This window comes from Micromys minutus, assembly GCF_963924665.1.
Source record: "Micromys minutus genome assembly, chromosome: 8".
Taxonomy (NCBI): domain Eukaryota; kingdom Metazoa; phylum Chordata; class Mammalia; order Rodentia; family Muridae; genus Micromys; species Micromys minutus.
Genome location: NC_137977.1, coordinates 50,354,342 through 50,374,450, shown reverse-complemented (window position 1 = coordinate 50,374,450; position 20,109 = coordinate 50,354,342). Strand labels below are relative to the sequence as shown.

Genomic DNA, 20,109 nt, shown 5'->3' with positions numbered 1-20,109 from the left:
GCAGTGCTGAGTCAGTGCGGCCAGGCAAGCTGTGCATGCATTTCAGTGCCGGTTCCTTGACTCTGCTGTTGACAGATGTCCCTGTGAAGGCTTGTGCAATTGTCCACAAGGGCTGCCAACAGCACAGGGAAGCCATGGCAGAGAAGACTCCCCCACGGGGTAGATGTCTTTGTGGAAGCCCATCCACAGGAAGGCAGCACCTTTGCCTCCAGATGTGGGACCCCAGGGCCCTGAAGTACAGGCATCTTTTTGGGGGGGGCTTAGGGTAGCCCCAGGGCCACAGATGGCGCACTTCAGTGTCTAGTGAGGTGAAGGCATGAAGCTGACCATGGGGGCTGAGTGTGCTCTGCCAACGGGACATTCATGTACTGAGAAACCGATTTCGTGTGCTCCCGTTTGTGGGCAACATCTTAGTCATCTCGGGTCCCCATGGACCCTTGCCTCTCTCCATCTTTCTCACTGCAGGGCTATGTGCTGGCTAGTCCGTATTCCCCTGAAATAAACCTGGCTTCGGATGCTTCTGTGCCTCCTCTTGCCAAGCCAGGGAAACTGACCGATGTGTCCTTGCAGCAGGGAGGTCGTCGCTGCTGTTTGCCTTTCCCCCCTTCTAATCATTTCCTTTTCTCCATTAAATATGAAGACGGCCATATTTTATACATATCTATATTCCCCTACTGCAACTAACAGCAGTGTCCTGCTTGGTGGAAGATAATGCGCTGACCTTCTCAGAAGGTAGAAGCGGGTTAACACACTGGCATAAGCAAAGGAGGGACCTGAAGTTAAAAAAGGAGCTGCATCACACACAATGGACAGAGTCAGAAAGAAGTGCTTGTTGTCTACATGCACACATGGACAGAGCCATAAAAAGTGATTGCTGTATACATGTACACATGGACAGAGTCAGAAAGAAGTGCCCACTGTGTACTCATGGACAACAAAAAGTGCTTACTGTATACACACATGAACAGAAAATCAGAAGCAAGTACCAACTGCGCACGCGCGCACACACACACACACACACACACACACACACACACACACACACGTGAACAGTGAATCAAAAATGAGCATGCACCTTATGCATCTAGGGACAGATAAAGTCAGAGACAGTGTCCACCATCCCCATGCAAAATAAAATATTGGTAACAGGGATAAAATCACAATTAGCTAGCCATTAGTAGTACAGACATGTTGGAAGAAAAGTTTGGAGGACCCATCAATTATTTACTGGATGGAGTAGCTCAAGCTCCAAGGCAATTAGCCAAATTCCCCCGAAACTGAAATGCTCCCTTCAACCATCTGACACCCATGTTTAAAAACTTTCTCTAATGACATTATCGCTCACTGATGATTTCTGCAGTGTTCTCTCATGAAAGGGTAGTGCTTTTGAAACTGCCAAGACCACCAAAAACTGTCTGACGGACTTTGGTCCCCTCAGCTGGAGGTTTGAGTCCTCGTTTCTCATGCCCTGGAGTTCTGTGTCTCCTCTAATTTGTTCTGTCTTCTTCAGAAGACACTCCAGGGTTAAGGCCTTAGCTGAATGGTAATGTTACTTTGAAATCACTAAAAACTGATCTGGGGGAAAGGGAGCAATAACAGGCTGCTGGCGGATTACATCACTTTAATTAACTTCACAATTAAAATTTCCATCTGTCACTGAGTTTACTTCTCGCCAGATGAAAGGTAGAAGCTCATGGAATGGCAAATGCTCCATCCACACTTAGCGGTTACAAATCAGCGTACAGATAGATGCTTGTCTTCAGTGCCCCAGAGACAGTATCAGAAAACAGTGTCAAAGACAGTATCAGAAGACCACTGTTGGGGGACAAACGGCAAAACAGCATGCTGTAGGCTGAGGTTCTGAGTGATTGAGGAAGACACGGGGTACAATCTCCAGAGGGAAAAACTCAGCTACAGGAAACCAGTGACACCCTTACTACCTGCGCATGGGCTCAGACACTGGACTGCAGAGCCACGAACAGAACCGCCTTGCTTTTACCGAAAAATTTTGGAGCCACATACCATCTAAGAGTTTCCCATGGAACACCGCCAGGCCGGCAACTCTTCCAATGAACGTGAAGTAGGACAAATGATCTTCATTACAGAGGCCTGAGTTGGGATTGATCTGAAGTGTGTAGTTGTCCCTTTGGGGAGGAAAGGAGGAAAGTCCAGTCACGCTTAAATGAAGGAAATCCAAGAAGCTGACCCCCCCTTTGCCACCCACCCCTTCATTGCACAGCGCACGCGCAACCTCGGGGACTTTGTGGCAACTGGTATGAGGCAGGTGAAGCAGCCTATTAGCCAGCCCCCCTTGCTGTAATTGACAGTTCCGGGTTACTGGGGCTGGTAACCTATGAAAACTGCTGACGGTCGACTCATTTTTATCTACAGAAATGTCCGCTTTAGGGATGACTGCTCAGCCATAAAGCATTCACTTGCCTTACAAACCTGGGGCTATCAGTTTGAGCCTCAGAACACTGTTTTTTAAAACGCTGGGTGTGACAGCTCGTGCTTGTAATTCCAGGGCTCAGGAAGCTGAAAGAGATGGGTCCCTGGAGGCTTTCTGGCTGCCTAGCTACCTGGCAAGTTCCAGGCCAGTGAGAGACTGTCTTCAAGAACAAGGTGAGAATGCCTGTGGTTGTCCTTTGTCCCTCATACATAGGTGTATACAAGTGCATTCACACTTACAAACACGCACATGCACATACAGTTCATACAGTCACACACACGATGTCAATTTCAAGTGGGTCAACCAGACATCTTGAGAAGGGAACCCTCACAATGGTAAAGGGTGTTCAGAGGTCGTTAAGCACACGAGCTCTAGCTCTCCGTAGATGGTTTCTGTGGTCAAAGGTTAATTCCTCTGAGAGGCTTTTGAGTTGGGAACTTTCCCCAAAGGTCTAACTCTTTGGTTTACCTGATCTCAAGGCCCTGGGGAAAGAATGTGGCGGTCTCAACAATGCAAGCCCCAGGGCACACTCAGTGATCCTCTCAGGTCTTAGCAATCAGGAGGACAAGGGGCTTTCAACTAGGCAGCACAGACTGATTTATGAGGTATGTAGGGAGAGGTAAGGACCTGGGCTCCTACTCCGCTTTCTACCTCAGTGGTGTTACTACTGAACTCTCCCAGAAGCCTAAGAACCTCAACTAACCAAGGCAATTTGTGGCTAGATCAACTGAAGACTGTCCTGAGACAATGGGCCCTAAAATACAGGCACCAGGAGGAAGATGTAGGAGAAGCCACATCAATTGTGGTTCACTCCGGAGCAAGACTAAATCAACGTCTCTTTTGCCAAGATCAACTCTTCTATTGGGAGTTTAAGATCAGCCTCATGCTTTCAAGCACTCTCAGCCTGGAGACAATAGGAGCCAAATGTTTACTGAGCAAACAATTTAATCTGCCTCAGTTCCCTTGCCCAGGAATGATGAAATCCCCACGTAAGGCACAGCCCAGTTCTTCTACTATGGGGCCAGAGTATAAGCCTCTGTATCCTGAGCACGGATCTTGAAGATCCTCATGACTTGCCTTTTAAGTAGTGTGACTTCAGAAATGGTTCTTGTTATGACTCTGAATTCTGACACTGATAAACCTTTCCCTTATATCAGAATGGCGCTAATGATGCAAACTCCTTGTTTCCTCTGTAATTAGCGGACATAATTTCAGTTTCAGTTCTGTGAGCCAAACTGACAAGAGGAGAACCCATTTCAGGCCTTCACAACGTACAGTGATTCACCATGTTGGATCAGAACCTGTTTTTAGACTTGTTAGGGTGGTAGGGTGGGGAGGGACTGAAATCTCAAATGGGTGAGTTACTTGTCTTTTGATGATGTGTTAAATTCTGTAAGAAGAAAGCTGCACCCACTGCAGGGAGGGGCACACACTGCAAATGTCTTCCCCGCACTTACGTGGCAGAGTACTCGAAGAGGCCATAGTAGGGGTTGAACATCTCTTTGGACAGTAAGAAGAACCACTCTCTGGCCACGCCCCCATAGTCCAGGCCTTTTTCTGATTCAAACTCAATCCACAGTCTGGCCTTTAGGACATCAGGCCTCTTTACGGACATGATCCTCCGATAGGACTCTTCAAATATGTTGTTTCTGTGAAGTTTCATTTCAAACCTGTTTGGAATATCAGCCTAGATGAAAGATGAAAAGAGAAGTTCATCATATGGTACACACACACACACACACACACACACACACACACACACCTGCCATAGAGGAAAATAACCAAAGGGCAGAAGCAATGGTGGCCTTCAGATAAATAAAATGTGCAGTAACATCTGGTCCCACTGAGGGTCTTCCTTTTACAGGTTTGTCCTCTCACAGAGGGAGAACCTCCCTGTGTTGAGATGGGACACACAGAGGCAGCCATTCAGAGCTGCTTAGGCCAAATCACCCACTTATCTTTAGGAGAACATCTGCTGAGCTCAGAAACTCATCCTACCCCTATGGAGACATGGGCACTTCCCCCACAGGCCTCTTGGAATAACTGATTCAGTCAAAGAAAGAAGACTTAATCCCGTGTAATCCAACCTTTAAGTATGACCTCCAGGCAAGCTGGAACCAGTCTTATCTCTGGGAGGAACTGCAGCAGAGAGATACAAGGCTCTTGCCTGCAACTTCATGGTGCTGTTATCGGGAGTAGGACCCTGCACCCTACTAAGTTTGAGTGAAACATCCATGAACCCAAAGTTGAGTGAATGTAAGCCAGCACTTGAGTGAGGTGTGCAAAACACCCTTCTGGAAGGAAAAATGAGGTCCAGGCTAGCCTTGCCCTACATTGGTAATAGCCATGGAGCTGCTGCTCACTGGGGTACACACGGATAACTCCCAGAGGAACGCTACTGTGTGTGCCAATGTGAGCTTCGAGGGCAAAGAGTCTCTAGTTGTGAATGAAGAACTGGAGTCACAACCGTGGGACAGACGGTGGATTCTGAGAGAGAGCAGGAGTGGACAGTACTTCTTTACCACAGGACAAAGCTCAGAACTAGGACATCAACTGGGAGGGAGCAGAGAGAGGGTGGCAGCCTCAGGCAAGGGAAGAGTTTACAGTCTCCTTGGCTAGAGGCATTGAGTTTCTGAGCTAAATGAGAGCAAATCGGAGGTCCATACCAAAGGTAATGAACGCAGAAGACGTAAGGTTGGGGGTTGGGAGACATGCCAATAGTAAGCACAGTATGAACTCAGCACTGTCTGTATCAACCTTCCAGGGTCTCTTGGATGTAACTGTTAGTGATGATGATGATGATGATGATGATTATCACACTTGGGCTCAACATTACCAAGTAATATAATTATACATCGTAAACTTCATGTTAAAGTAAGTATGTTAATTATATAGTTAAAATTGCACCTCAGATATAAAGAGATATAATTCAGTGTGGTCCCCCCCAGATGTCTTGACTTGGGGCTTGAGTTACTTTAGATTCCATAAGACCATATGATTGTTTAACATATCCCATTAGAAAACTGCCCTTCAGGTGATTTGATAATGTTAACACTGAGCTCATCTTCACTTATTGTTTCTGTTCAAAGGAAAATTCAGATCAAAGGTCTGGGTGGGCCAAAGAGCACTGAAAAAGGAAGTGTACACACATAAGTCACAAGCACACTGTGAGGTAATGGGGTGATGGGAACAGGCTAAAACTCAGAGCTTTTGGAAGACTTGACTACTCACAGGTTTCTTTAATTTCTTCCTAAAGTAGTCGTATTTCTGCTTAAATTCTCTGGAGTATGGAACAGCCTGAAAGAGAAATCCAAACACACAGATAATGTAAGCATATGCCTGAAATTTTATGTATAGTGAGCCAATGTTGGCCAAGTTTCACGGGTCGCAAACCTTAAATACTCATATCCTGTATTTTCTACAGAAAATCGGCATAATGTCTGCAAAGGAAAGGACGGAGTCTCAGATGCAATGCGAGCTAGTCGGCACAACACTAGACTTGTAGCCAAGGAAACTCTTAGGATTCCACTGCACAAACTAGACACCTGTTCTATATGAATTTTGCCAGAGTATGAGTCAGGGTAACACACAGAGATACATGGATACAAAATGTCTCTTTAATGCCTATCACTTCCCCCTCCTGGAGTTGAGTGTTATTGGATATGGCACTTTAACATACAACCCCAAGGTCATTTAAAGAGTCTTTGTGGGAAGCCATGCATATTACTCGTGCTAGTAATTCATGACTCAGGAGGAGGCAGAGGTTGGATGATGGTGAGTTCAAGACCATCCTGGACTACACACACACACACACACACACACACACACACACACACACACACACACACTCCAAGACGCTATCTCAAAACATCAAGCAATGGGGGCATAATTCATCCCTATCACTCAAAACTAACAGCAACAACATAACACAAATAAACTTGAGGAGAAATACCATAAACGGAAAATCTGAGTAAATGGCACTTTTGAAAAGAGTTAGACTGAAGAGTCACAAAGTTTGCCTTCTGGTGTCCTGGTTGGTTTAACTGTCCACTTGGTTGGTTTAACTGTCCACTTGCGTGATTTCCTAAATCGGACTGGTGTTTGTCTACCTAGGGATTGTCTTGTCTGTCAATTTTTGTAGGAGGGCTTAGCCAACTGTGGGCAGCACCATTCCCAGGGGAGGTGATTCTGGGTTGTATGGGAAAGACAGGTGAGCCAGCCAGCAGCATCCCTCATGGTTGGAAGTGATGGTGTACGGCACAAGCAGGCTCACACTCACGCGCCTCACTTGACAGACCGTTCATTACCTGAACTGTAAGTTCCTCCAGGTGACTATGGGTCAAGTAATTTATCACAGTAAAAGAAATGAAACTAGAACACTAATGCAAAAATTCCTTTAAACTCAAATGCCTTCTCTATGGAAAAAAAAAATGGCCTACTGGGATTGGATTCAGGGTATTAGTCAGATACAACTCTCAAGAAGTTTTGATATCCTACCTAGGTGACACCCGAGAGTCTCTCCCCTCACTCCCCCCACCCCCATATCCTGTTCTTCCACCCCTCCCCCATTCAGTCCTATTCTAGTTTCCCCTTTATTGCTTCCCTTCCTCGTGGGATCTTCTCTTCCCTGTCTCTTTACTGGGTTTCCAACTTCTATGGTTATTTTGATGGAACACATACACACACACTGAAAATTTAAAAGACCACTAGCGTTCAGGTCTGGGTTACCTCAGGATGAATGGCTCTAGCTCCATTCAACCACTAGCAAATTCTTACTTTTTCTTAACAGCTATATAATATTCCACTGTGTAAATGTACCACATTTTCATTATTCATTCACCAGTTGATAGACATCCTGGTTGCTCCCGATGTCTGGTGTTATGAACAGAGCAGCAGTGAACATGGCTGAGCGAGCGTCTCTGTAGGAAGAGGTAGAGTCCTTTGGGAACATGCCCAAGAGTGATATAGGTGGATCCATTCTCAGCTTCCTGAGGACCCCACAGTGATTTCATAGCAACCGTACAAGACGGTAGTCTAGACAGCAATAGATGAGTGCCCCATTTTCCCACAGCCTCACCAACATGAGCTCCCATTTATTGTACTGATCTTGACCATTCTGGCTAGGGTAAGGTAAAATCTCAAAGTAGTTTTAATTTGCTTTTCCCTAATAGCTAGGGATGTCAAATATTCAAGTGTTTCTCAGCCATTTGTGCTTCATCTTCTGAACACTGTGCAGTTCTGTACTCCATTTTAAAATGAGTTATTTCTTTTTAGACCAAGTAAAACCTCCAGTGCTAGAAATGGGTTTTATCTGTTGAGTCATTGTCTAAAGGGGTCTCATGGACAGAGATAAGCTGTAACAGAGTCCTAGGCTTAGAGTTGAAAGGGGTGTTGGAAAACTAACCCCAGGCCCAGGGAACCTACAAGGAACCTTATTTCTACCCAGTGATGGAAGTGGAGACACTCAAAAGGAAACAGACTGAAAATAAATTCATGCTCCATGCTTGTATCTAAGTGGGTCTGAGGACCAGAGTTACTGTAATCAGGTGGCATAAATCCAGGCCAAGAAATGCCTGTAAATGGTAACCAGGATTTTAAATAACCCAGAAGGAGAAAAAAGAGTGTGTGTGCCTACATGCACGCTCGGATACACACACATACAGTGCATGCACATATGTATACACATATATGCATATATCCATAAACACACATACCACAGTCACCCAGACAACAATATAAATAAAGACATAATAAGTAGGAGATTAAGTGCCCAGAGAGAGGATGTTCAGTATCTTTATATTGTTAAAACATAAAAGAATAATTTAAAAGGCAATATAGAAGAAATAAAAAGACAAAGCAAAATTTATAAGACCCCAAAGGACTTCGAGCAATTAAACACACTCACTTCCATAGGCACAATGAATACGTAAAACATTTACAAAACAAACAAACAAAAACAAAAACGGAGAAACAATTAACTAGAAGAATCAAGCAACAACTCAAAGTGCAGCCAAGGGGGGAGGAAGGAGAATCCTAAGAGATGAGAACAAAGAGAGCAATGCTAAGGGTTGGGTGGAGTAAGGACAGGGAAGGCAGTGTGGGAATAGGTGGTGATTTGCCAGAACAGAGGACAGATATAATACACCCCCTCCCCATGGATGGCCCTGCATCTAAGATGAGATCCACAAGGGGAAATCCACAATCCAGCATGCCACTGTGAGCTCTCTGAACGTCAACGGCAACAAGAAAATTAAAGAATCACCAGAGAGAGAGAAATATTTGTCCTCCAAGAAATGGCAATCATGTTGGCAGCAAATTTTTAATCACCAGTTTGGAGGCCAGAGGATATGAGAGAATATCTTGAAAAAAAAAAAAAAAAACCAGAAGAAAAAAAATAACAGAATTATGTAATCAGCAGAACTGGGCATTTAGTGGAAAAGACCAACTGTATTGCTCTCAGCACCCAGTAGCTCCCTGGCTAACCATCAGTGTACTAATTGCTGATGAGAGTGTCACCAGCAAGAGAGGACTTAGGACTTTCCCTCTGACCATGACTACAGAGTGCTGGAGTAATTGAGGCTCACGGCTTAAGGCAAACGGACACCTTCTAACCAGCACTCGTGAAAGGTACAAGTGTAGAGTTGGTGAGTCAGCAGTCGACGCACGCTCCATAGCTTCCCAACCTCTTCTCCATAGGGTTTTAAAGATGGAAGAGAGAAGGCTGATTAGCATGCACCTATTATCACTGTCCTAACAAATGCCAGTATGAATGCAGGGCTTGGCCTTGCAGTCTATAAAAAGGAAGGGAGGGATGCTTTTCTTGGTTAAGGAGCCTGCACTCACATTTGGGTACAGGGTATGTCTTTCCTAATTCTCATGTTTAAGCCTGTATTAAAATATCAATGCTTAGCTGGTGAGAGAGAGAGAGAGAGAGAGAGAGAGAGAGAGAGAGAGAGAGAGAGACAGAGAGAGAAATCCTGATTATCCATTTAAACCATCCTTTTATGAAGGACTAAGGAAGAAAACATTTCAATCTGCTACTATTACCACACCATTTTCTCTTCCTTTCTAATCTCAGTCCAACTCAAAGGCCCCAAGCAGCTCTACCCCATCTGGAAAAGGCACTGAAAAGCTGGGGTAAATCTTAAACTATTCCATTTTACCAGTCTCTGGACACCACAGTAGTTACACACCAGAAGTGTGTGTAATACAGTTACAAAGTCATATGAAGGAAAGGAACATGACAATACTGACCGGACCAGTTATGGCTGGGTTCTGTAGTCTTGGATCTTCCCACTGAGTAATTTTGCTATCTGAAAACATCAAAAACACCAGTGCGTTAGTTCTAATCCCTTCGGCACACAGGATATTTAAGAAAGAGAAAAATTCCCTTTTTAAAGCCCCTTTAGGTTGACCCCAGGGAGAATTTAGTATTTTGGGGTTAGAAGGTAACCCTGCTATTGCATGGCAAACATATACATGATTAGTTAAAATAACAACAACAATAATAAAATGCACAGCAAAAAATAAAATCATATCTTTGCAGTTTGGGGTGAGCAACCTGGTAAATGTGCAATTATAAACCCCCTCTGCTCACAAAGGATTTATAACTTGATCTTGATTTTCAAAAGGCATAAGGGTTAGTTCCCTAGGAACTTAACACACATTTGCTTAAGATGTTTAAAAAAAAAAACTGCTTTTAAGTAGAGATTTCTACATTGAACACAGGAATAATCCACCCTTGTACCTCTCACATGCACATATAACCAAAGCAGCAAAGGTGGCTGGTCACAAAAAAGAATTAGACAGAGCTGAGCAAGATTCAGAGAAAGGGTTCCCTGGCAGCCTGGCCGGGCAGTTTCCTTCCTTCCAAAAGAATGAACAAAGGTGTTCGGGTGATAACGAACAGCAGCTGCCTAGGGTGAGTGGGGCATGCTTGCTGGTGGAGGTGCGGCTGGGGCACTCAGACAGAAAAAGGTGTGAAGGGCAGGCTGGATTACAACAGGTTACATCGAAGTTTAAAAGAGAAAGGTGTGTGTGTGTGTGTGTTTCTCTAAAAACTCACACTTGCTCACTCTTAGCCTGGTAGTGAGCAGACTGTCACAGATTCAATTTTAACAAGCACCTTAGTTATTTTTTCTTAAACTGTGACTGTGATGTTATAAGCTTTCATGAAGAATGAGACATTGTTAACAAAAATGCTCTAGGCCGATTATGATTAAAGCAGTTACTGACACGAGTACGGGAAAAAAGCCACGGTGACGCCCGTTATTCTTTGTGATGTAGATACATTCAAGATAAAAATGGTCCGCATTAAGAGGAGACAGAGAAAAAAAATAAACCCTTAGGACTACACATCTACAAAGCTAATTTCATTTTAATTTGGCGGAAAAAGTACACGAATGTGAAGCTGCGTCTGGGAACACCGGCCAATACAGGTAGTATTTTAAATAAATAAATAAAATTTAAACACAGGTGGCATTTTAGGTTGTTTAATTTCTAAAAAAGAGAGAGACTTTGGAAATTCAAAGCTGCTACTGAGGTGGAAAAATTAAAAAAATAAAATACAATAGAGGTCACAGTACTGGAGGACACAGTTGGACAGAACCCTGCCTTTCTACAGCAGCTTGGGCAATAACCGTCTTGAATGGATGTTTGTCATCAAAATAAACAAACCTCTCCCAACACAGGAGGACTTCCAAATCTCCTGACTGGACCTGAATATCAGACTCCATCTCTGACACCTGCACTGGGTTCCCTTAGCTTCCCGAGCAGGTGACACCAACACCCAGTGGCCCTGGAACCTGACACCCCAGTCAGCAGCCTGAGGATTAACCTGATAATTTGATTGAATTGAAATTAGTGAAGCAAGCCTCTGGGGTGTGTCTGTGAGGGCTTTTCCAGAGAGGATTAACTAAGGGGGTGGGAAAAAAAACCCGAGGGAATGTGCACAGACTGAGAATTAATGGAGAAAACTGAGAAGGGCCATCAGCCTTGACATTCTGCCCCTCTCTTCCTGTCTGTTAGGATGAGCAGCCTCTGCCATGTTGGTCTACAATGATGGTCCAGAACCAATTGGTGCAAAGGACTAGCGAGACCTCTGTGGGCGGAAATGAATTCTTCATCCTTTAAACTGACCAGGCCAGGTATCTGTCACAATGACAGAAGTCCCATTAACAAAAGCAGTGTCATAATGCACTGACTACCAAGATCAAGGACCTTGCCAGTCCTTGGTGATCACCCAATTGTCATTACTTTGTTCTTGCTGGGTGGGGCATGCTTCTGTGTCCTGGACTGTTATTCCACACTCTAGACCTCCAGGGCCATGGCTTTACTAGTCTCTATTCAAACTTCCCAAGTTTATTCTCAAGAATACACCTGACCACCGTCCTGACTCTGGGAATAGACCCCTGGAAGCTTCTACTGTTTGCAGAGTGAATCTGAGTCCTCATACTGTTAGCGACCTGTCGGCTAGGCCTGGGTGCCATGCCAGCCAGCCTCCTTCGAATGCCAGCCAGGCAGAACAGGACTGTATTCCTTTGAGGTTGGTATGGCACGGCCAGTCACGCTCCTGTAAGTCTCTATACACATACAAACAACGCGTGACCAAGGCTTTAAGGTTTTCGAGGGGCAGTTCTCACTGCCAGTGTGGGATGGCTGGCCGCATTTGGTTTGTTCTAAGCTCACTCTCCACCATGCTCTTTAGAGTAAACCCTGCTCGAACTCTGACTGGAAGAGGACACCCCCCAGCCCCCACCCCACAGAGCCATGTTCAGCCACTGCCACACTGAGCACTCAAATAACATGTTCACCTTCCAACACAATGCATAAGACAACTCTGGGCACTCTCCACCAGGCATGCGCCCTTGAGAACAGGGGTTGTAAGGTACCCAATCCCATAATTCCTCTCCACTGTTGACCATGCCCCAGCATATAACAGGAGCTTCCTGTTGTCTTTGGAACGACCGAGGGAGTGAAAACAAAAGTCCTTTCCAAAGTCTGAGCGCTTTTTGAACCACACACAAGTACCCGAGGCTACAGAAGGAAATCTGTGAAGTATCGTCCACGGGAGGATGAGTGGGGGACAGTTTAGCCGATGTTTCAGAAAAGAACTTCAGAGTCTAAACATGCTCTTTTTAACCTTTGAGATGTTACACTTCGAATCAAACGACAAGAAGGAAGTAGAGAGATGAGAAACCCAGCCAGGTGAGCGACTGTTAACAGGTCACTGTGGACAGGCTGCAGGAACACACAAGTCACTGGAATGTCTCTCGTTACCTTTGTATTTTAAGGTACCACTGGCTGACTGCTCAGCTTCTGGGCACATCTGGGCTGTGAGAAGAACATTTTCCCCAAGAGCGCCAGAGATTTCATTCTAGATAATTCTCCTGGCACTTTACACAGAAGAGTAATGAATCAAGGCTTCCAAATAAGCATCTGTGTTTCTGAAAGCCTGTCTATTCAACCACTGTCAAAGTAAGAAATGCCTACAGCGCCTGTGAAGTTCCTGACCACGGGCATGGGAAAGGGAGAGGAAGGGTTTTTGCCAGATAACTGTTGGGAACATTTTACTCCGAAGGTGAGGAAACTTCTCGTTCTTATCCACCAGGTAATTAAAGCTGTTGGGGGGGGTTGCACCTACTGACCTGAGGAAACCTTTGAAAATATAGGGAGTTTGTACTTCACAGACTAGATTTTGAGGGGAAAGGGGAAGAATGGTCTCTCAGCACTGATCCCTTTACGGTTGCCCACAGGGCAAAGCTTGGTAGATAACCTCTCCCCATTTTAGAAAGTTCTTCGAATTGAGGATAAATAGTATTGGAGGAAGGGGGCTGATAATTCATGCACATACCCAGAAAGTGGCCATGTTGTCCACTGTATGCTCACAGTACAGTGCTGGAAAGTGTATACCTCAGTGTTTTTAGTTTCTAGTCAAAGACAAAACCAAAGCTTATATATCTTGAAATAATCTCTTTTAACTCCAAGAGTGACCCTGCCCGCTAAATATTCTGAGTTTTGGGTAGGTCTTTCTGACTCCAAATTCACTAACCCTCACGTCTGAAGGCAAGTTCTTGGAGGAAGTCCCTCCTTTTCCCAGAAGTCCACTGGTCTGTGTATGAGCACTGTCTGGGGACAGGGTTCTCAGCAAAGGCTCATCAATCCACCTGAGCTCACTTCCTGCTTCTGAACTAATGCATTAAATGCAAACACACAGCCAGATCCCACCAACTGCACATGGATTTGAACTTTATCAGAAACTTTTTAAAGCTCCCCCGCCCCTTCTTCAGAAAGTTTTAGGGCTACATAAGTATTAGTTTATGAAAAACAAACCACCTAAAGAAAAAAAAAACACAGAAAAACAAAACCAAAACCCCAAAACCCAAACCAAACCAACTCAAAATGTCCCTCAACCCTTCAATACCAATCCCTGGCTAGAAGCAAACATTAGTTTAACTTGTAGACGATACATATATCCACAGGTGCTAAAGCAAACGTCTTCAGCAAATATACTAAGGTTTCAGGAAAACAGCTGCATATGTCATTAGTGCGCTGGGTGCAGGGACACATGCCACGATAGAAAATAAGTTCAGAACCAGCACCTCTGAAGTCGGTGCTCCAAAAGCATCCACAGTGGAAAACACTTTTGAGTGGATTCCTGTTTTTTTTTTTTAAAAGAACTAAATCATTACTTCTAATCTTATTTTCTATTTCTGGGGTGTATTTATTAAAAGCACAAATATCAAAGGACTGTCAGAAATAATTTCTTTTTAAATTATAAAAAGAGTTAATAGGTCACAAGATCAAGTTGGGCGAAAGCTCGAAGGGCTACTTTGAAACAACCTTGGGGTGAAGGCACAGTACCGTATAAGGGCACTGACTCTCTGGTATCATTCTCTCCACATAACACCTGGCTGCCTGGACAGGAAGTAAAACAACAAAGCTTCACATCACATTTATGTCACCCTCCCCTTCCTGTACCCCGTCATGCCTGTGAGACAGCAGGGGCTACTTACTATGGTCAATGTAAAATGTGCGGCCATCCAAGTGGATCCTTTCTTCCCAGCCAGGCTGGATTCCGGGGAGGAAAAGAAAGGGGAGAACACCAACATCAGTTACACTTCCCAAATCCAAGGCGACACTGAACCTCGGGGCCCTTCATAGTCTTCTCTGCTAGAAACACCTTTGCACTGAGAATATTCCCAACAATGCTAACTTGGGTACAGCTAAGAAGTCACACAGGAGAGAGTGTCTCACAGTTTTTACTGTAGGAAGCATCAGCAGGATGCTCTGCAGGAACCTCAGGAAATTGCCAAAGAGTTCTGTGTGAGGGCTGGAGAGACAGCTCTGGTTAAGAGCACCGGATTTTGCTGCAGAGGACCTGGGTCTGTTTCCCAGCACCCACAGTGTCTCAAGACTCTTTGGAATTCCAGTTCCAGCAGACTCGATGCCTTCTTCTGACTTGTGGGCACCAGACATACTCACAGTGTGCATACACAGACTCAGGCAAAGCGATAATACACATAAAAATAAGCCTAAGAAGCATTTGTAAAAGAGTTTAGCATAAAGTGTTCATTTAAAATACCTACTGTGTACTTCCGGGAAGGAGGGGGAGGGCTCACTGAACGATGTAGCACCCAGCGGCTTTATTATTTATTAAGTGGCTGAGTAGCCCCAGTACTGAGGACTCTTGTCATTTACACTAAGGAACTAAAAGACTCCGGCAACCAACCGGCTTTCCCTCCCTTCGTCTGCCTGCATATGTCGGTGTCCATCTACGCGTGTGATGTGCACAAGGGTAGGATGGGTCTGGAGTGCTGAGGTTGGTGTCTGGTATCTTCCTTGATTGTCGGGATTGTCCTTTATCCTAACAAGGCAGGCCTCTTGGAGAGCCTGGAGCTTTCCTTTGCTGCTAGACAGCTTGTTCTGGGGAATGCCTTTCTGCCTCTCCACACACAGCTTACAGGAAGGATGCCACACCCACTCGTGGGGCTCTCATGTGGGCTCTGGGGATCTGAACTCTGGTCCTTACACTCCCACCTGTTTAGTCACATCGCCAACATTTGGGTGCTAGTCAGGCAAGGTCAGCACACCTACCCTGACTCAGAAAGAGGAAAGGTTCAGGCAATAGATTTTCCTCTTGTTTTTTGAGGGGAAGGATGTATGTGTGTGTGCGCATTCGTGTGTGTTTTGTATGTGGATATGTGCAGGTATGCATGCCCGTGCGTGTGGAGGTCTGAGGAAGGCACTGGGCATCCTGTTCATACTTCACCCTATTTCTTTGAGACAGGGTCTTTCTTTGACTGAGCTTGGAGCTAGTGTAGTAGTCAGCAAGCTCCAGTGATCCTCCAGTCAGCTCCCTATAGCACCGGGGCTACAGGCCTACTTGTGGCCAAGTCTAGCTTTTGTGGCATCCTAACGCATGTGTGGCAAAGCACTCTTATGCTCAGCCGTCTTTGTAGCCTAAGAGATTTTCTTAGACTTAGAAAAGGCTCTGATCCTTGGAAAATAATGACAACTTCCATTTAAAAACATTTTGTTAGAGGTTGGGTGTAGTGGCGCATGTCTCCTATTTTGGAACCGGGAAGTAAGAGAAAGGGGATTTTTGAGTTCCAGGCTGGTCTGGGTCATTTAAACAAATAACACTGGAACCCCAAACCAAAACCAAACCAAACTCGACCCTGTTCCCTCATCTCTAGCATTTTTTATGAAGGGTGGGCTGTTGAAGAAGGTAGACAGTAAAAGTTTCATCCCAAACCCAGTACAGACCAAATCATCTCATGCCACCAAAGAGGAACAAAATTGCAAAACGAAACAAAAATCAAAACACTCCCCCTCAGGTTCATAAAGAGCCACAACAAAGGGAAAAGCACTTAAGAAAATCTATAGGTTAAGTGGCTCTAGAGAAACTTTCTGTGATTATTCGTGCCTTTTCTTTCCAGACCATTTTCATGGCTTTTGTTCTTATGACTTAGTCAACAGGATGTCTGAAGTTCAGGAGTTCCTAAATTATAAAATAAATGCATGCTGCTTAAATTGGCACCTGTTGAATACGCCCCTTCACATGTCTTATTTAAAAAACGAACTCCCACTAATGGCTAGTAATTAGAAGCCCTCTTTTATAAGAACTGGCTTGTAACGTACTATAATGTACCTTTCAAACTGCTCTGACATCTAACCCTTCTAAGGCACATTGGCCAGTGGAACCAGAGAGCCTGGGGCTGGGGGGAAGGGGCAAGGCTTCCCATGAACACGGAGAATCACACATTTCATGTCTCTAGTATACTCACGGGAAGAGGGCCCAGGTCATTGGGGTTTAAAGATGCTTTTGACCGCATATGTACTGGAAATTTCAACCGTGGATCTTCCTGCGGGAAAAATGTACATGACAGTTGTTAAGAGGGACTCCCTGGGTGCACTCATTGGCACCTTCCTGTGCTCCATGTTTCCAGGCACCTGGGAGGGATCCCAGCTGTCTGCTTGGTAGAGGAAGTCTGGCTACCATGTCTCAGGAAAGGGGAACAAGACCTTTGATGGGAGGTTAACTGTTTCCCAGAGGAAGAGGCAACCAGATTGGGAGATGTATGACTGTTCACCAGAGAAGGAGCGGGGTGAGTGTTCACAATCTCTGAATGACCCTTTGAGAACATCATTCCTCAATTCTTGGGCTTCACCACCTCCTTCTGAATCTGTCGGACCAAAGAGTCCATGTGCTGTTCCAGAGATAGTCTGCTTCGTCCTATGAATTGTACGTATAGACGAAGCGAATGAGACTGCCTATCAAGCTCCGATGATTAGGTTCCCATCCCTGTCGTAACAGAAAATTTGTAAGCATTTTTCCTTAAGAGATATGCTCCTAAGAGGCCAGAGAAAAAAAATCAGTGAAAGAAATACATACTCTCATCTTTGGACATGCTTTCTCCTTTGCAAAGAATAGCTAGGCATCTGATCTTGCAGCATCCCCTGTCTCTGTTTCTTTAGTTAAGAAAAACAGTTATATCAGAGACTCCATTTCCCAAACTCACTTGCAGAAAGGAGAGGATCCAGAGTTAGGACTTGCCCCTCACATAGAGCCAACTGGAATGTGATGGGGCTTAAAGAATCCAAAGCTTTTAAACTCAAAAGATTAGAAAACAAATGAAACTCAGAATGGTACCCAGTCAACAGGAACAACAAGAGCACCAACCCAGGTGAAAGCAAGCCGTTGAGACATCCGACACCAGCTCCATCTCATCCAAGCAAGTAAAGGCTGTGTGGCTGCCAAATTAACAAAAGGTTCACTGCTTCACCAAATTCCCGGATCAACAGTGACAGCCAGAGGCGCTGGATTATAACAAAGTGAGAGGTTTTTGGAAGTAGCAAGAATAGAAAAGGGTACAAACAGTACAAGCGGCCCTGTCTACGCGCCAGAGTAGATTTTAATTGAAGACATAAATCATCTTAGGGCTTTGTGAGGAACGTTGACCCTGGAGCTAATGCGTCTTTCAAGAGGCTGAGACGTAGTACTTGCAGGATTCTGTAGCGTACTGCGGCACACAGAGCTATGCCAGGATGTAGGCTTTAGAGAGGCCAAGAAGCTGACGATTAGGATACCACTTGGAGCTGGCTAACTGGACAGAAGATTCAAATGAGCTACTCGTTGACTCTGAGATGGGACAGGTGATACCATGGCTGCCAGGGACCCTTGAAGTCCCAGGTAGCCAATGACCAAGTGAAGTTTACAGAAAGCCCAGGGTATCTATTAGGAGGTGGGGATTCTGGACGCTTTAACCAGAAAGGCTAGCCACGGAGTGAAGTCAACTGTGCAACTGGCTCTGTGGGAATGCAGAAAAGAAAAAAGGAAGATACTAAGATTAATGGCAAGTATCAGGTCCTGGGGGAGTGGGAAGGGGCTAGAGTGCTCAGCTTTGCAAGTCCACTAAAATGGCTGGCTGTGGAAACCACACTTCAGAGCATGGGCAGGCCCCAGGCCAAGGACTCATATCTTATCACAGTAACAGTAGTCAAAAATAAAATAAAATAAAATAAAATAAAATAAAGGCTGCAGCTGCCAGCACTCTATGTATGAGGACTATGTTGTGGTAACTACTAAGGCTGCTGTCCCCTGGACAACCCAAGGAGGTAGCATCTCTGTAGCAGGAGGACAAGTGACAGACATGGCCGCTTAAGGTGTGATTACAACTAAATGGTAAGATGGAGTACTAATGAGATCTTCAATGATAAGAATATCAATCAATCAAGTAGATAAAACACACTTGCCATTTACACATTTCTTCTGGGTAGGTGTGTGTGTGTGTGTGTGTGTGTGTGTGTGTGTGTGTGAAAATATAAGATACAGGAATACTGGCTGGTTAAAAAAATAATCTTCAATGTGCCCTTTTCCCTGCAGTCTCAGCAGTCACACTAGGTTATAGTCACCTTGGGTAGTGTGCACTTGGGTAGCTGCAACTGAACTTAAGGCATAAGGTCTGCTGTTAAAACAGGCCAATGCTTTGTCCTGTGAAGGGCAACAATGATACCTTTAGCTGCCCCCTTATCGAGGGGAGCGTGACAGGGTCTCCAGTGACTCCCAGCACACGGTGCTGCTGCCGAGGCGGGAGCCATTCATTATTGCTAATTTTATTAAAAACTGTGGTCAGATCTAATTCCAGTTGGACTGCTGGCACACGGCGTCCATCACCTGTGTGAATAAAAGCTTCGAGCTGCAGAAGCGATTCTCCTGATGTGGAAACAATTCTCCTGGCGTGAGGGGGACGGCGGCCTGGGTCCTCTCATGTTTCCAGGGAGGTTCAAGATCCAACAGGATGAAGGGGGAGGAAGTGGCATTTTCACTGTCTCCAGTTTGTCTGAGCAGTTGTTTTCCCTTTTTCTATTACAACACTCAGATCTAAGGAGAGTGTGCCGCCCTCACTGGGCCTCACAACTGCAAACACCCCTGGATCCAGAAAGCGTCTTTTCTCTTCCTGCCTCTCCCACCCTTTGTCAAGATGGACATGCAGTTCTGAATCTGTTTTTCACAATGAGAATGCTGGACAGTGTCGGAGTCTGTGTCTGACACACTTGACGAGATGACACAGCTGTGGTAGCACATCTGCCTGCTGAGGAAGGGAGGTAACGTGTGTGTGTGTGTGTGGGGGATTTCCAGTTGTTGCTTAAGAATTTTCAATGGTAGTAGCGATGAAGTGTTTTGATAAAGGACAGGTTCGAGTGAGCAAATCGGCCAATAGCAAGAGTCTGGGTAAAAAGAGACAACTGGTAATGAAAAGCAGGTGTCATTTGGCACCGGCGCCAGCGGTAAACACAGCGAGTGCTATTTAAAATCAGTCCTGCCCAGCTGCACTTACGCTGTAGTCGGGGCGTGAAAGGCTGTGGAAAGGTTAGGGGATTTCATGACTAAGCTAGTTCATATTACTAAAATCATAGCTTATGTTGGCAAGCCACAGTGACTCCATGCACTAATCCTCCGACTTTCATGATATTGATCCCCTTTCTCTGCCGCTCTGATTTTCTGGCTAAGGGTTTGAAACCCCAGCAGCGCGATGGAAAATGAGAACACCAGAAGGACAGCCCAGGTTCTGTGTCAGTGACAGAGAAAAAGAGAGAGAGAGAGACCCTAAACCAAACTCTATTGTTCTATTTGCCTAAGAGCTGCTCTCTTGGTC

General features: G+C 45.1%; 1 protein-coding gene across 11 annotated transcripts in view; it reads right to left on the bottom strand.

Moving 5' to 3' along the window:
* NEDD4L (NEDD4 like E3 ubiquitin protein ligase) overlaps positions 1-20,109 on the bottom strand; it is a 302,617-nt gene that overhangs the window by 18,985 nt on the left and 263,523 nt on the right. For 6 of the 11 annotated variants that reach the window (XM_080920294.1, XM_080920284.1, XM_080920290.1 and 3 more), the window contains 7 exons: positions 16,738-16,815; positions 14,464-14,518; positions 14,312-14,365; positions 9,704-9,762; positions 5,681-5,746; positions 3,907-4,136; positions 2,023-2,144 (listed from right to left, as the gene is read on the bottom strand). In XM_080920294.1, the coding sequence (XP_080776420.1) occupies positions 2,023-2,144; positions 3,907-4,136; positions 5,681-5,746; positions 9,704-9,762; positions 14,312-14,365; positions 14,464-14,518; positions 16,738-16,815 (664 nt within the window). The remainder of the gene's footprint in view (positions 1-2,022; positions 2,145-3,906; positions 4,137-5,680; positions 5,747-9,703; positions 9,763-14,311; positions 14,366-14,463; positions 14,519-16,737; positions 16,816-20,109) is intronic. The other 5 variants (XM_080920285.1, XM_080920286.1, XM_080920287.1 and 2 more) reach the window with 1 other exon arrangement.